At 69.4% G+C, this 15,725-nt stretch overlaps 3 protein-coding genes across 3 annotated transcripts in view; 2 read left to right on the top strand and 1 right to left on the bottom strand.

Annotated features, from left to right (window-relative positions):
* Positions 1-4,301, top strand: part of LOC138682613 (zinc finger protein 581-like) — a 5,912-nt gene extending 1,611 nt beyond the window's left edge. Inside the window, exons 3-4 of the mRNA XM_069773883.1 lie at positions 1,041-1,995; positions 3,272-4,301. Coding sequence (XP_069629984.1) covers positions 1,041-1,614 — 574 coding nt within the window. The 3' untranslated portion in view covers positions 1,615-1,995; positions 3,272-4,301. The remainder of the gene's footprint in view (positions 1-1,040; positions 1,996-3,271) is intronic.
* Positions 4,302-5,076: 775 nt separating this feature from the next.
* ZNF865 (zinc finger protein 865) lies at positions 5,077-10,227 on the bottom strand. The gene is made up of 2 exons (XM_069773992.1): positions 9,751-10,227; positions 5,077-9,172 (listed from the first exon to the last, which is right to left on the bottom strand). The coding sequence occupies exons 1-2, from the start codon at positions 10,210-10,212 to the stop codon at positions 6,149-6,151; spliced, it is 3,486 nt and encodes a 1,161-aa protein (XP_069630093.1). The 5' UTR covers positions 10,213-10,227; the 3' UTR covers positions 5,077-6,148.
* Positions 10,228-10,794: 567 nt separating this feature from the next.
* DBP (D-box binding PAR bZIP transcription factor) lies at positions 10,795-15,508 on the top strand. The gene is made up of 4 exons (XM_069773881.1): positions 10,795-11,204; positions 11,944-12,155; positions 12,883-13,070; positions 13,774-15,508. The coding sequence occupies exons 1-4, from the start codon at positions 10,819-10,821 to the stop codon at positions 13,987-13,989; spliced, it is 1,002 nt and encodes a 333-aa protein (XP_069629982.1). The 5' UTR covers positions 10,795-10,818; the 3' UTR covers positions 13,990-15,508.
* The last annotated feature ends 217 nt before the right edge of the window (positions 15,509-15,725 follow it).

The raw sequence follows: 15,725 nt of genomic DNA, 5'->3' as shown, positions 1-15,725 counted from the left end.
CCCCCCACCCCAGGAACCCAGGCATCTGGGACCCCCAGATCTGCCCCCCACCCCTGGGGACCCCTATATCTTTCCCCCCCCCCATTCCTGGGAACACAGGCACTCGAGACCCCCGTATCCCCCCACCCCAGGGGACCCAGGCGTCTGGGACCCCCCTGGGGACCCCCGTATCCCCCCACCCCAGGGGACCCAGGCACTCGGGACCCCCATATCCCCCCATCCCCAGGAACCCAGGCATCTGGGACCCCCAGATCTGCCCCACATCCCTGGGGACTCCCAGGCACCTGGGACCCCCATATCCCCCCCCCATTCCTGGGAACCCAGGCACTCAGGACCCCCGTATCCCCCCACCCCATGGGACCCAGGCGTCTGGGACCCCCCAGATCTGCCCCACATCCCTGGGGACCCCCGTATCCCCCCACCCCACGGGACCCAGGCACTTGGGACCCCCATATCCCCCGCCCCCATTCCTGGGAACCCAGGCACTCGGGACCCCCGTATCCCCCCAGCCCAGGGGACCCAGGCATCTGGGACCCCCAGATCTGCCCCACATCCCTGGGGACTCCCAGGCACCTGGGACCCCCATATCCCCCCCCCCATTCCTGGGAACCCAGGCACTCAGGACCCCCGTATCCCCCCACCCCATGGGACCCAGGCGTCTGGGACCCCCCAGATCTGCCCCACATCCCTGGGGACCCCTATATCTCTCCCCCCCCCCCATTCCTGGGAACACAGGCACTCGAGACCCCCGTATCCCCCCACCCCAGGGGACCCAGGCGTCTGGGACCCCCCTGGGGACCCCCGTATCCCCCCACCCCAGGGGACCCAGGCACTTGGGACCCCCATATCCCCCCCCCATTCCTGGGAACCCAGGCACTCAGGACCCCCGTATCCCCCCACCCCACGGGACCCAGGCGTCTGGGACCCCCCAGATCTTCCCCACATCCCTGAGGACCCCCATATCTCCCAACCCCACTGCCAGGAACCCCAGCACCCGAGACCCCCCCCCTCCCCGCTAACCCCCCGTCCTCTCCCCACAGCCGCACCGAGACCTCCAGCCACCCCCCGCCGCCGCCGCCCCCCACCCCGCCGCCGCCGCCGCCCCCCTCGCCGCCCCCCGCGGACCCTCCGTCCTCTTCCTCCTCCACCTCTCGCCGTGGGTCCAGCCCCCCGTCGGGGGGTCGTTACCTTCTGATCGACAACCAAGGGTTACCCTATACGGTGCTGGTGGCCGAACCCGGGGGTCCCGGGACCCTCCGCCGCGCTTTCTCCTGCCCGGTTTGCGGCCGTTCCTTCGAGTACCTCTCCTACCTGCAGCGTCACAGCATCACCCACTCGGAGCACAAGCCCCACGTCTGCCGCGCCTGCGGCAAAGCCTTCAAGAGAACGTCCCACCTGGAACGTCACAAATACACCCACGCCGGCCGCAAGCCCCACGCCTGCCCCCTTTGCCCCCGACGTTTTCGGGACTCGGGGGAGCTGGCCCACCACCAACGGGTGCACACGGGGGAACGACCCTTCCAGTGTCCCCACTGCCACATGCGTTTCGGGGAGAGGAACACCCTCCAACGGCACGTCAGGCGCAAGCATCTGCCCCGGCCGCCTGCGCCGTGATGGCGGCGGAGGGGGGGGGGGTGATTTGGGGAGGGGGGCGGGGGGGGAGTGGAATGGGACGGGGAGAGGTGGTGGATGTGGGGCTCGTGGAAGGGTGGTGGGCTCGGGGCTTCTGCACGGAGGGGTGGTGGCCCTGGAGCTCGTCGTGGAAGGATGGTGGGTCTGGGGCTCATCGCGGCGAGATGGTGGCTCTGGGGTTGGGGACGTGGAGGGATGGTGGCCCTGGAGCTCATCATGGAGGGATGGTGGCCGTGGAGCTCGTCGTGGAGGGATGGTGGCTCCAGGGCCCGTCATGGCAAGATGGTGGCTCTGGGGTTGGGGACGTGGAGGGATGGTGGCCCTGGAGCTCATCATGGAGGGATGGTGGCCGTGGAGCTCGTCGTGGAGGGATGGTGGCTCTGGGGTTGGGGACGTGGAGGGATGGTGGCCCTGGAGCTCATCATGGAGGGATGGTGGCCGTGGAGCTCGTCGTGGAGGGATGGTGGCTCTGGGGTTGGGGACGTGGAGGGATGGTGGCCCTGGAGCTCATCATGGAGGGATGGTGGCCGTGGAGCTCGTCGTGGAGGGATGGTGGCTCTGGGGTTGGGGACGTGGAGGGATGGTGGCCCTGGAGCTCATCATGGAGGGATGGTGGCCATGGAGCTCGTCGTGGAGGGATGGTGGCTCTGGGGTTGGGGACGTGGAGGGATGGTGGCCCTGGAGCTCATCATGGAGGGATGGTGGCCGTGGAGCTCGTCGTGGAGGGATGGTGGCTCTGGGGTTGGGGACGTGGAGGGATGGTGGCCCTGGAGCTCATCATGGAGGGATGGTGGCCGTGGAGCTCGTCGTGGAGGGATGGTGGCTCTGGGTTGGGGACGTGGAGGGATGGTGGCCCTGGAGCTCATCATGGAGGGATGGTGGCCGTGGAGCTCGTCGTGGAGGGATGGTGGCTCTGGGGTTGGGGACGTGGAGGGATGGTGGCCCTGGAGCTCATCGTGGGGAGATGGTGGCTCCAGGGCCCATCATGGAGGGGTGGTGGCCCTGGGGTTGGAGATGTGGAAGGATGGTGGTCCCGCGGCTTGTTGTGGAGGGATGGTGGCTCCAGGGCCCATCATGGAGGGGTGGTGGCCCTGGGGTTGGAGACATAGAAGGATGGTGGCTCCAGGGCCCATCATGGCAAGATGGTGGCTCTGGGGTTGGGGACGTTGAGGGATGGTGGCCCTGGAGCTCATCGTAGGGAGATGGTGGCTCCAGGGCCCATCATGGAGGGGTGGTGGCCCTGGGGTTGGAGACATAGAAGGATGGTGGCTCCAGGGCCCATCATGGCAAGATGGTGGCTCTGGGGTTGGGGACGTGGAGGGATGGTGGCCCTGGAGCTCATCGTGGGGAGATGGTGGCTCCAGGGCCCATCATGGAGGGGTGGTGGCCCTGGGGTTGGAGATGTGGAAGGATGGTGGTCCCGCGGCTTGTTGTGGAGGGATGGTGGCTCCAGGGCCCATCATGGAGGGGTGGTGGCCCTGGGGTTGGAGACATAGAAGGATGGTGTCTCCAGGGCCCATCATGGAGGGATGGTGGTTCCGGGGTTGGGGATGTTGAGGGATGGTGGCCCTGGAGCTCATCGTAGGGAGATGGTGGCTCCAGGGCCCATCATGGAGGGGTGGTGACCCTGGGGTTGGAGACGTGGAAGGATGGTGGCCCTGGAAATCATCGTGGAGGGATGGTGGCTCCAGGGCTCATCGCGGCAAGATGGTGGTTCTGGGGTTGGGGACGTTGAGGGATGGCGGCCCTGGAGCTTATCGTAGGGAGATGGTGGCTCCAGGGCCCATCATGGCAAGATGGTGGCTCTGGGGTTGGGGACGTTGAGGGATGGTGGCCCTGGAGCTCATCGTGGGGAGATGGTGGCTCCAGGGCCCATCATGGAGGGGTGGTGGCCCTGGGGTTGGAGATATGGAAGGATGGTGGTCCCGTGGCTTGTTGTGGAGGGATGGTGGCTCCAGGGCCCATCATGGAGGGGTGGTGGCCCTGGGGTTGGAGACATAGAAGGATGGTGGCTCCAGGGCCCATCATGGCAAGATGGTGGTTCTGGGGTTGGGGACGTGGAGGGATGGTGGCCCTGGAGCTCATCGTGGGGAGATGGTGGCTCCAGGGCCCGTCATGGCAAGATGGTGGCTCTGGGCTTGGGGTCGTGGAGGGATGGTGGCCCTGGAGCTCGTCGTGGAGGGATGGTGGCTCCGGGGCCCATCACGGAGGGGTGGTGGCCCTGGGGTCAGGGACATGGAAGGACGGTGGCTTCAGGGCTCATGCATGGAGCTGGTCCTGAGAGACGGTGACCCTGGGGTTGGTGACACGGGAGATGGTGGCCCTGGAGCTCGTCGTGGAGGGATGGTGGTCCTGGGGTTGGGGACGTGGCAAGACGGTGGTCCGGGGTCTTGTCATAGAGGGATGGTGGCCATGGGTTTGGGGACGTGGAGAGATGGTGGCCCTGGTGCTCAGCGGGGAGGGATGGTGGCCCTGCGGCTGGGGACGTGGAAGGACGGTGGCCTCGGGGCTCCTGCACGGAGGGACGGTGGCCCTGGGGACGGGGTCCGCGCTGCCCGCCCCCCTGTGAAGCTGCTCCCCCCGACCCCCGTGCGAGGCCCCCCCGGCTCTCCCTCACTTGTTGTTGGTTTTTTTTTAATTATTATTAAAAAGCTCTTTTTTGGTTTTTCCTTTTCTCTCCTGTTGTCTCATTCGGGGCGGGGGGGCGGGCAATAGCCTGAAAACCAATGGCCGACGGCCAACACCCAACCACGAACCACCCCCCACCCACCCAACCCCTGAACCCCTGGGCCAACCAACCCACCGGCCCCTCAACCAACCCACCTGTCTGTGGTCCAGCCAATCAACCAACCAACTCACCCATGATCCAACCAATCCATCAACCAACCAACCCACCCGTGATCCAACCAACCCAGCAACCAACCAACCCCTCAACCAACGAACCTGTCCATGGTCCAACCCATCAACTAACCAACCCACCCATGATCCAACCAACCCATCAACCAACCCACCCATGATCCAACCAACCCATCAACTAACCAACCTGTCTGTGGTCCAACCCATCAACTAACCACCCCACCCGTGATACAACCAACCCATCAACCAACCAACCCCTCAACCAACCAACCTGTCCATGGTCCAACCCATCAACTCACCAACCCACCCATGATCCAACCAACCCGTCAACTAACCAACCCACCCGTGATCCAACCAACTCATCAACCAACCAACCAACCCCTCAACCAACCAACCCGTCCGTGGTCCAACCCATCAACTAACCAACCCTCCCATGATCCAACCAACTCATCAACCAACCAACCCCTCAACCAACCAACCCATCCGTGGTCCAACCCATCAACTAACCAACCCACCCATGATCCAACCAACCCCTCAACCAACCAACCCCCCCAGCCCCGCTGGCGCTGGAAGGAGCCATCCCCACGGTCGCATCCACGGTTTAATATCAGCTTCGTCTGTACATCCCCGGGTCGGACGCCGCGGTCCCCACCCATCACTGCGGTGAGCTGCAGCCGGTCTCTGCCCGTGCCGGGACCCCCCCTTGCCAAGCAGGGGGTGCGGAAACTCTCTATTATAGATATTTTTTTATATATATATATATATATATTTATATTTGCATTTATTTATAGATCTGCGGTGTTAAAGAATCCCTCTGGGGCAAGGAGGGCCGTTGGGGGGGGTGTCTCCCCACGCCCCAGCCCCGCCATGGGGACCCAGGTGTCCGGGCTCGGCATGGGGGGCGCTGGGGGGGTGTGTGTCGTGTCCGTGCACCCCGGGGCGCCGGGGATGCCGTTCCCCCGTGTCCTTTGGGCCGGGCTGCACCGCGACAAGCCGTGCCGAGCTGCGCTGTGCCACGCTGTCCTGCGCCAAGCCGTGCCGGGCCGTGTTGCGCCGTGATGAGCTGCACCGAGCCGAGCTGTGCCGAGTTGCGTTGCACCATGACAAGCCGTGCCGAGCTGCGCAGGGCCGCGTTACGCTTGGATGAGCTGTGCCGAGCCTCGTCGCACCACGCAGAGCTGTGCCGAGACCCGTTATCCTACGCCAAGCCTTGCCGCGCCACGCCGAGCCGTGCCAAGACCCGTTGCCCTGTGCCGAGCCGTGCTGCACCACGCCGAGCTGCGCTGAGTCCCATGCTGAGCCACGTTGTGCCACGCTGAGCCGTGCCGAGCCCCGTTGCGCCATAAGCCGCGTTGCACCACGCCGAGCCCCGCTGCCCTGTGCCGAGCCGTGCTGCACCATGCCGAGCTGCGCCGAGCCCCGCTGCACCACGATAAGCCATGTTGCGCCACGCCGAGCCCCATTACTCCGTGCCGAGCCGTGCTGCACCACACCAAGCTGCGCCGAGACCCGCTGCGCCGCACCAAGTTGCGCCACGAGCCCCGTCGCACCACGATGATCCACGTCGCACCGCGCCGAGCCCGGCCGCAGCACCCGGCCCCACCACCACCACCACCTCCCCGTCCCATCGGGCGCCCACCGCTGCCGCCGCGCACCGTCCTCAGGCGTCCTTGTGTGCCAGGGCGGCCAGGCGCTCGAGCTTGTGGCCGTGCCGGTGCTTCTTGAGTCCGTAGGTGTTCCGGAAGGCTTCGCCGCAGGTGCTGCACTTGAAGGGGCGGCCGCCCTGGTGGGTCTGCAGGTGTTTGCTGAAGTACTTGGGGTCCTTGAAGAGCTTGAGGCAGGCGGAGCAGCGCAGGTCGCGGCGGGCGTCGTGCGAGCGCTGGTGCCGCAGAATGGAGGACAGGTAGAAGAAGCTCTTGCCGCAAAGCTCGCAGCGGTAAACCTTCTCGCCCAGGTGAACGCGCCGGTGTTCCAGGAGGTTGGAACGGTAACGGAAGGTCTTGCCGCAGGTTTGGCAACGTTGGGGGCGGGCGACGACGTGGAGGCGCTGGTGCTCGGCCAGGCTAGAGGATTGGGCGAAGCGCTTGTTGCAGAGGGCACACTTGTAGGCGCGCTCGCCGGTGTGCACCACCTTGTGCTGCCGCAGGTACCAGGAGCGCAGGAAGCCGCGGCCGCAGACGGCGCAGCGGTAAGGCCGTTCCTCGGTGTGGCAACGCTGGTGCCGCATCAGCAACGCCGCTTCCCAAAACCGCTTCCCGCAAACCGAGCAACCGAAATGGCGTTTCTGCAGGTGCCGGCGCCGGTGCAGCAGCAGGTCGTAGGCGCCGGCGAAGCTTTGCCCGCAGACGCCGCAGGCCAGCGTCCGCCGCACCAGGTGGACGTACTTGTGGGTCACCAGCCCCAAGAAATGCTTGAAGCTCTGCCCGCAGGTGCCACAGGTGAAACGCTCGCCGCTCGGCACTACCGGGTGCTCCTCGGGGGGCTGCAGCCCGCTCTCGGCCGGTGGCCCCCCCTCGGGCAGCAGCCGCTCGGGGGCGGCCTGGTGAACCAGCTTGTGCCACATCAGGTTCTCGATGAAGCCGAAAGCTTTGCCGCAGGCGTCGCAGCCGTAGGGTTTCTCCCCGGCGTGGGCTTCCTTGTGGTTGACCGCGCGGAAGAGGTCGGGGAAACGCTCGCCGCATTCGCCGCAGCCGTAGCTCAGCCCCTCGGGGGGGGTCCCGGCACCCCCCAACCCGCAGGGCAAGGGCAGCCGGTGGATCTGCTTGTGCCGGGTCAGGCTCTGGGGGTAGCCGAAGGCTTTGCCGCAGAGCTCGCACTTGTAGGGCCGCTCGCGGGTGTGCACCACGTGGTGCTTGCTGAGGTGGAAGGACTCACGGAAGCGCTTGCCACAGACGGCGCACTGGTGCGGCTTCTCCCCGGTGTGGATCCGCTCGTGCCGCTTCAGCGTCTCTCGACGGCCAAACGCCCGCCCGCAGATGCCGCAGCCGAAACTCTTCCCCGGCGCCAGCAACGCGGCTGGCGGGGGGGATAAGAAGCCCCCGGCACCGTCGGCCGCCTTCACCTCCCCCTCCGGTGCCACATAGGCACTGGGGAACACGGGCACCGCCGCCGCCGTTCCCTTGGGGACGCCGGGGTACGCCACCGCGCCGGCCTTGGGGCCGGCGTGGACCTGCCGGTGCCGCAGCAGGCTCTGCGGGGCGGCATAGGCTTTGCCACAGACCTCGCACTTGTAGTCGGGGCGCTGGCCGCTGTGGGCGGCTTGGTGCCGCAGCAGGTACGCTGGATCCCGAAACTCCTTCCCGCAGACGGCGCAGGGCACCCGCAGCAGCCCCGAGTGCGTCTTGACGTGGCGGGTGAGGCTCTCGCGCCGGTTGAAGCTCTTGGCACACACCGAGCAGCTGAAGGGCTTCTCGCCGGTGTGGATGATCTGGTGCTGGTGGAGGTGGCTCGGCTTCTTGAAGACTTTCCAGCACAGCGAGCAGGTGAAGGGGCCGTCCGGGGCAGTGCCGCTGGGTGCTGGGGCGGCACTGCCGGGCGCCAAAGTGACCCCGCCGGGCGCCGGGATGACCCCGCTCGGTGCCAGGATGACCCCGCCGGGCGCCGGGATGACGCCGCTGGGTGCCGGGATGACGCCGCTCAGCGCCGCGTTGACCCCGTTAGGCGCCGCGTTGACCCCGTTGGGTGCCACGTTGACCCCGTTGGGCGCCGGCATGACCCCGCTCGCCGCTAGGCTGACCCCGTTGGGTGCCGCGTTGACTCCGTTGGGCGCCGCGTTGACCCCGCTCGCCAACGGGTTGACTCCGTTGGGTGCCGGCAAGACCCCACCGGCCCCGTTGGGTGCCGGCATGACCCCGGAGGTGGTGGCCACTGCCGCGGGGGTGACGCCGGCAGCGCCGCCGTCCTCGGCAGTTTCCTTGTGGCAGCGTCGGTGGCGGATGAGGCTGGAGACGTGGTTATAGGTGCGGCCGCAGGTGCCGCATTCGTAGGGCCGCTCGCCGCTGTGCACCAGCATGTGCTGCACCAGGTGGGACGACTGCTTGAAGGACTTCTGGCAGACGCCGCAGGGAAAGCGCCGCTCCATGAAATACTTCAGCCGGCGGAAATAACTCTTCTCCTCCTTCGACGCTGCCTCCGGGGGGGCCGGGGGGGCCGCCGGGGTCCCCGCCACCGCTGCTGTCCCCGTCGTCACCGCGACCGTCCCACCCCGTTTCAGCCCCCCAAAGAGGTGCTGGTGGCTGGAGAGGTCCACGATGCCCCACTGGGGCGCGTTGAAGGCGCCGGCGGCCTCAAAGAGGGGCTGCGGCGGGGGGGGCACGGCCGGGCTGGGGTACGGGGGGGCCCCCGCTTGCACCCCCACGCTGCCCTCTGCCTTTTTCGGCTGGGAGGAGGAAGAGGAGGAGGAGGAGGAGGAAGAGGAGGCGCCGCCTTCGGCCTTGAAGTCCTTGTGCTTGGTGGCAGGGGGGCGGTCGAAGGGGGGGGCGCCGGGCGGGGGGGGGTAGTCGAAGGGGGGCTGGGGGCAGGGGAGGGCGGGCAGGGTTTTGGGGTGCTCGTGGCCGTAGGGCTCCATGGGCTCGAAGCGCTGGTGGTTGAGGAACTCGAGGAAGTCGAAGGGGTAGCTCTGGAAGTGAACGCTCTCGTCGCTGACGTTGGCTTCCATCTCCGCCCGGGGACGGGGGGCTGTGACCTGGGGGGGGTGGGGGGCGTGAGAGGTGGGGGGGGGTCGGGGAGGTATCCCCCAGGCCTGGGGAGGAGCTCAGAGGTGGGATGTGGGGTGCCCTTGGGATTTTGGAGGGGCAGGAGGTGGATGGGGGGGTCAGGAGGAGCCCAGAGCTGGGATGTGGGGCTGGGTCATGGGGTTCAATTGGGGTTTTGGGGGGCTTTGAGGTCGGGGGGGGGGGACAGGGGGTGGATGGTGCTGAGCAGGAGCTCAGAGGCAGGATGTGGGGCTGGGCCGGGGCGTCCCCTCGGCTTTTTTGGGGGGCGGAGGGGGTGGATGGGGGTCAGGAGGAGCCCAGAGCTGGGATGTGGGGCTGGGTCATGGGGTTCACCTGGGTTTTTGGGGGGCTTTGAGGTCGGGGGGGGGGACAGGGGGTGGATGGTGCTGAGCAGGACCCCAGAGCCGAGCCGTGGGGCTGGGGCGTCCCCTTGGCTTTTTAGGGGGGGTTATAAGGTCGGGAGAGGGGAGGGGGGGGCTGTGGGGTGGCCTTGGGGGGGTCAATGGGGCCCCAGCAGCGATGGGGGGGGGGGAAGGGTGTCACTCACCTGGGGGTCAACCAGGCCCGTCCGTCCGGGGCCGGGGGGGGTGGTCGGTCCGGGAGGGGGGGGGTGCGGGGCCGGGGCCGCCCTGGAGCCCCGCACGGACGGGCCTGGCCGGACGCGCCTCCCCCGCCGGAGCCGGAACCCCCCGGCCGGGACCACGTGACGCAAGCCCCGCCCCCTCCCACAATCCTTTGCGACACTGTGGAAAATGGACGGGGGGGGGGGAGCCGGGATACCGGGGAAAACCCCCCCACACCCCACCCCCAGGAGGGAGATGGGGGGTCGCGGAGACACCCCCGCCCCCCCAAAAAACTTCACGGGGAGGGTGATGGGGGAGCGGGGGGGGGGGGGGGGGCGTTGCCCACAGTAAAGATGGCGCCGCGGCGCCCTCCTCCCCCCGGCCAAGATGGCGGCCGCTGCCCGGCGCCGAACGGGGGCCCGAGACAAGATGGCGGCTGCCCGCATCCAAGATGGCGCCCGGAGGAGGGGGTGTTGCCCTCAACCAAGATGGCGGCCCGTGACTTCCCTCCCCCCCAGTGCCCGCTTCAAAGATGGCCGCCGGTGGGGAAGGGAGGGGTGGGGGGAGAGCTGCTCGCGGCCAATCAGAGCCGCGGATTTGGAAGGGGGAGGAGCTGGGAACCGCTCCCAGGGGCGGAAGTGACGAGCGTGAGGACGGGGGCGCCGGACGCCGCGTTGGGAGGCCGCGGGGGGGGGACACACACCGTGGAGAGGGTGACGTCACCGCTCGGGACCTCGTCACCTGGGGGGGGGGTCGCGGGGGTTCCCCGCAGGACCGTGTGCCCCTTCCCCAGGGCGTTCCCGCCCCCGGCTCCGCCTTCCCGGGTGCGGCTCCTTTAAGAGCGCGGCCCCTTTAAGAACTCGCCCCCGGGCGGGCACGTGCGGCCCCACGTGCTCGCGGCCCCTCAGGCCTCGCCCCCCGCCCCCGCCCCATTGGCCAAAAGTGGGTCAGGCCCCGCCTACCGCGCGCCGTCCCATTGGCTAAATCTAGGTCAGACCCCCCCCCCACACACATTCCCTCCGCCCCCCCCGCGGCGCCGCTGGCCGCGCCGCATGACCGCCGGCCCCGCCCCCCCGCGCCCCTATTGGCCGCGGCGGGCGCCAGGGGGGCGGGGTCTGGCAGAGGGGGAGGAGCTCCGCCCTTTGCGGGGAGGGGCGGGGCGACACCTGCAGCGGAGGGGCGTGGATCGGAGGGGGAATAAGGCGAAGGGGACCAATGAGGGAAGCGCAACGTGCGCCGAGGGGGCGGGGCCTCGCCCCGCCCCGCGGCCTAGTGGGCGGGGCGCGGGGCGTGCCTCGCACCCAAGGCAGGCGGCGATAGGCGCAGCGCCGGGGTTGGGGGCGTGGCTCGGCCAGTCCCCGCCCCCTAAGCGGGGCGGGGGGCGCAGCGCCCCCGCGGGCGGCTCATGCCGAGGGCACGGCGGGGCGCGGGGCGGCAGGTCGGCACCGGGACCGGGACCGGGGGGGGGCACCGGGACCGGGGGGGGGGTACCGGGACCTGGGGCGGGCACCGGGACCGGGGGGGGGGGTGTACCAGGACCGGGGGGGGGCACCGGGACCGGGGGGGGTACCAGGACCGGGGGGGTACCAGGACCGGGGGGGGGCACCGGGACCGGGGGGGGGCACCGGGACCAGGGGGGGCACCGGGACCCGGGGGAGCACCGGGAGTGGGGGGGGGACACACAGCAGGACCCCGGGGGGGGCGCACCGGGAAGCGTGGGAGGGACCAAGATCCGCGACCCCCCGACGCTGAGACCGGGGGGGGGGGGATGAGCGGGGGGCACGAACGGGGCTCAGGATCGGGGCCCCCCCCCCCCAGCCCCGGGGTTGTCCGTGGGCTCCCGGGATTGGGGGGGGGGGGGGAATTTCTCCGCTCCCTCCCCCCCCCCCCGTGGGAACCGTCCCGGGGTCGCCCGAGGTGAGGGCGCACGTGGGGGCGGGAGCTCCCACGTGAGCGCCGCACGTGCGCCCGCCCCTCCTCCTCCCCCCCCCCCCCCCGCGCGTGTCCCGTGTCCCCCCACGCGTGTGCCGCCGTCACGTGCGGCCGGTCACGTGCCCACCCCCCCCCCGGGAATTAACGTTTGGGGGGGGAGGGGGGGGAGAAGAACGGCCCCCGGGGGGGGGGGTGTCCCGTGTCCCCCCCCCCCGCGTGGTGACGCGTGTCCGTGGGCGCGGCAGGAGGATGGAGGAGGCGGGCGGGTGCCGCGGGGGCTTCGTGGGCGCCCCCCCCCCGCCGTGGGAACGTCCCGGGGCGGCGGCGGAGCTGGAGTACGTGGACCTGGATGAATTCCTGCGGGAGCACGGGCTGCCCCCCAGCCCTGAGCCCCCCCCCCGCCCACGAGAGACCGGCCGGTGGGTGTCACCGGGGGGGGACACCCCCACGCGTGGAGGTGGGGGGGGGGGGGACACATCCAGGTGTCCGGCAGAGAGTGAGATGGGGGGGGGGGGACACGCCGAGGGGGGACCCAGGCTTGTTTTTGGGGGGGGGGGGGGGGGGGACACGACCCACACGTGGGGGGGGTCACGACCTGGGTTGTCCCCGGCCCCACCGTGCGCCAACCCACTGGGGGGGGGATGACACAGGGACACGAGTGTGCATCCCCCGTGCAGTGCCATGTCGTGACAGAGACCCCCCACGCAGCCCCTCCCATCGCGATACCCCCCCCCCCCATCGCAACGGGAACCTCCAATGCCCAACCACACCATGACATGGACCCCCCCCCCATCGCAATAGGGAACCCCCCCATTGCGATAGGGACCCCCCCATTGCAATAGGGACCCCCTGCCGTTGCAATAGGGACCCCCCCCGTTGCAATAGGGACCCCCCCCATTGCAATAGGGACCCCCCCGTTGCAATAGGGACCCCCCCCATTGCAATAGGGAACCCCCCCATTGCGATAGGGACCCCCCGCCGTTGCAATAGGGACCCCCCCCGTTGCAATAGGGACCCCCCCCGTTGCAATAGGGACCCCCTATCACGACAGGCCCCCCCCCATTGTTGTCCCCCGCGCGGTGGGGACCCCCCAGCCCCGTCCCAGCCGGATCGGGACCCCGTCCCCCCTCCATTTACCCCCCCCCGGGGTAACGCCATCCCCTCTCTGACCCTCCCACCCGCAGCCCCCGGCCCCCCCCGGGGTCCCCCCACCCCCCCGGCGCCGGGGGAGCCGCTGCTGGAAGCGGAGGCGTTGGGGGGGCCCGGGGGGGGCCCCTTCGACCCGCGGCGGCTCCGCTTCTCCCAGGACGAGCTGCGGCCTCAGCCCATCGCCAGAAAAGCCCGGAAGGTTCACGTGCCCGAGGAGCAGAAGGTGAGGGGGGGGGGACACACACGGCCCCCGGTGTTGGGGGGGGGGCAGGAATCAGGGGGACCCAGGTATTGGGGAGGGGGGGGTGACAGGAGCCGGGGGGACCCAGGAATTTGGGGGGAAATGAGGTGTTGGGGGGGGCACAGGCAATTGGGGGGACCCAGGTGTTGGGGGGGGGCACAGGCAATTGGGGGGGGGGGCCAAGGTGTCCATGGAAGACCCAGGCATGGGGGGGGGGGTGCAGGAAATAAGGGGGACCCAGGGCTTGGGGGGGGGGCGACATGACAGGAGCTGGGGGTACCCAGGTTGGGGGGGGGCTCAGGCAATTGGGGACCCAGGTTCAGGGGGGGGCAGGTGTCCACAAAGACCCAGGTTTGGGGGGGGGGTCCCAGGTGGCTGAGGGACCCCCATGTCCGGGGGGGGACCAGGAATCAGGGGGACCCAGGCGTTGGGGGGGGGGCACAGGTGTCCACAGAAGACCCAGGTTTGGGGGGGGGGGTCCCAGGTGGCTGAGGGACCCCCATGTCCGGGGGGGACCAGGAATCAGGGGGGCCCCAGGCATTGGGGGGGATCCCAGGCGTTCGGGGGGGGTCCCAGGCATCCACAGAAGACCCAGATTCTTGGGGGTGGGGGGGTCCCCAGGTGGCTGAGGGACCCCCACATCCATGGTTGGGGGGGGTCCCCATCGTCCCCCTTCTCCCCGCAGGACGAGAAGTACTGGAGCCGGCGCAGCAAGAACAACGCGGCGGCCAAGCGCTCGCGGGACGCGCGGCGGCTGAAGGAGAACCAGATTTCGGTGCGCGCCGCTTTCCTGGAGCGGGAGAACGCGGCGCTGCGGCAAGAGGTGGCGGCCGCCCGCCGGGAGCTCGCCCGCTTCCGCGCTCTGCTGGCACGCTACGAGGCCCGGCACGGCGCCCTGTAGGATTCCCGGTACGGCACGGTGTGATCCGACGCGGCACCCTGAAGGACCTCGGCACGGTCCGGCGCGACGCGGTGCTCGGTCGGACTCCGGCGTGGCGCGGCACGGTCCGGCACGGTGCCCTGTAGGGATCCCGGCGCGACGCGGTGCCCGGTCGGACTCCGGCGTGGCGCGGCACGGTCCGGCACGGTGCCCTGTAGGGATCCCGGCGCGACGCGGTGCTCGGTCGGACTCCGGCGTGGCGCGGCACGGTCCGGCACGGTGCCCTGTAGGGATCCTGGCACGGCGCGGCACGGTCCGGCGCGACGCGGTGCTCGGTCGGACTCTGGCGTGGCGCGGCACGGTCCGGCACGGTGCCCTGTAGGGATCCCGGCACGGCGCGGCACGGCCTGGCACAGCTCCCTGTAGGGATCCCCGGTACGGCACGGTGCAGCACGGTGCCCTGTAGGGATCCCCCGGCACGGCACGGTCCGGCATCGACCCATCCCTGCGGCCGGAGCCGGATGCCGAGCGGGAGAAGTGGCCGGGAGCCGGGATCCAGGGTTCAGGACCAGCCTGGAGATGGGGCTGGAATCCGGCAACGGGATCTGGCAACGAGATCTGACCACGGGATCCGGCACCGGCATTTGGCACCAGAATCTGGCACCAGGAGCTCACCCTGGGATCCAGCACCAAGATCTGGCCATGGGATCTGGCACCAGGATCCAGCACCGGGATCTTGCCATGGGATCCAGCAACAAGATCTGGCCATGGGATCCAGCACCGGGATCCAGCACCAGGATCTTGCCATGGGATCCGGCAACAAGATCTGGCCACAGGATCTGGCACCGGGATCCAGCACCAGAATCCGGCACCAGGATCTTGCCCTGGGATCCAGCACCAGAATCCGGCACCAGGATCTTGCCCTGGGATCCGGCACCAGGATCCAGCTCCAAGATCTGGCCGTGGGATCTGGCGCCGGGATCCAGCAACAAGACACAGCACCGGGATCCGGCACGGGATCTGGCCAGAATCCATCTCCAGCCCCAACCTGGAACCGGGATCTGGATCCAGAACCGACCCAGTCCCGGGGGGGGGTCTCAGGTCCCCGGGGATGGGGTGGGGGTCCCCCAGGCCGGACTGTTCCCCTTCCCCCCAAAAAGCTGGACACCTGGGTCCCCCCTCCATGGGGGTCTCTCCCTGCGCCCCCCCCCCCCTTGTAAATATTTATTCCCCAGCCCCAGGGCTGGTTTAAAGCACAACATGGGGGGGACCCAGGTATTCGGGTGCCCCCCTCCCCCAAGCACTGCACCCCCCCCAAGACCACCCCCCCCAAAAGAGGACCCCTGGGTCCTCTTTTAGGCGGGGGGGGCAGCCCCCAGATGCCTGGGTTCCATCACAGCCCCCCCCTCACCTTCCTCCCAGTGACCCATTTCCAGTTAAGGCCAGTAGCGTCACTGGGAGGGGATGGGGGGGGGACACCCCCCGGACGCCTGGGTCCCTTCCCAGCCTGGGACAGAAGCCAGCACGTCACCCCCCCACCCCCCCAAAAATACAACCCACCCCTGGGGGGGAGACCCAGGTGTCCGGGCCCCCCCCTCCAACCCCCCCCCTGCACTTTGACCACTTTACTGCCCTTCCCCCACCCCACCCCCCCCCGCACGTGGGTTTTGGGGGTCGTGACCCCCCCAAGGGGGGGGTCCCGGCCAGGGCTCGGGGGGGGGGGGGCTTTTGTACAGAATAAACCCCTGATCCTGCTG

The sequence above is a fragment of the Haliaeetus albicilla genome, chromosome 29 (genome assembly GCF_947461875.1).
Source record: "Haliaeetus albicilla chromosome 29, bHalAlb1.1, whole genome shotgun sequence".
Taxonomy (NCBI): Eukaryota; Metazoa; Chordata; class Aves; order Accipitriformes; family Accipitridae; genus Haliaeetus; species Haliaeetus albicilla.
This window is presented reverse-complemented; position numbering and strand designations above follow the sequence as displayed.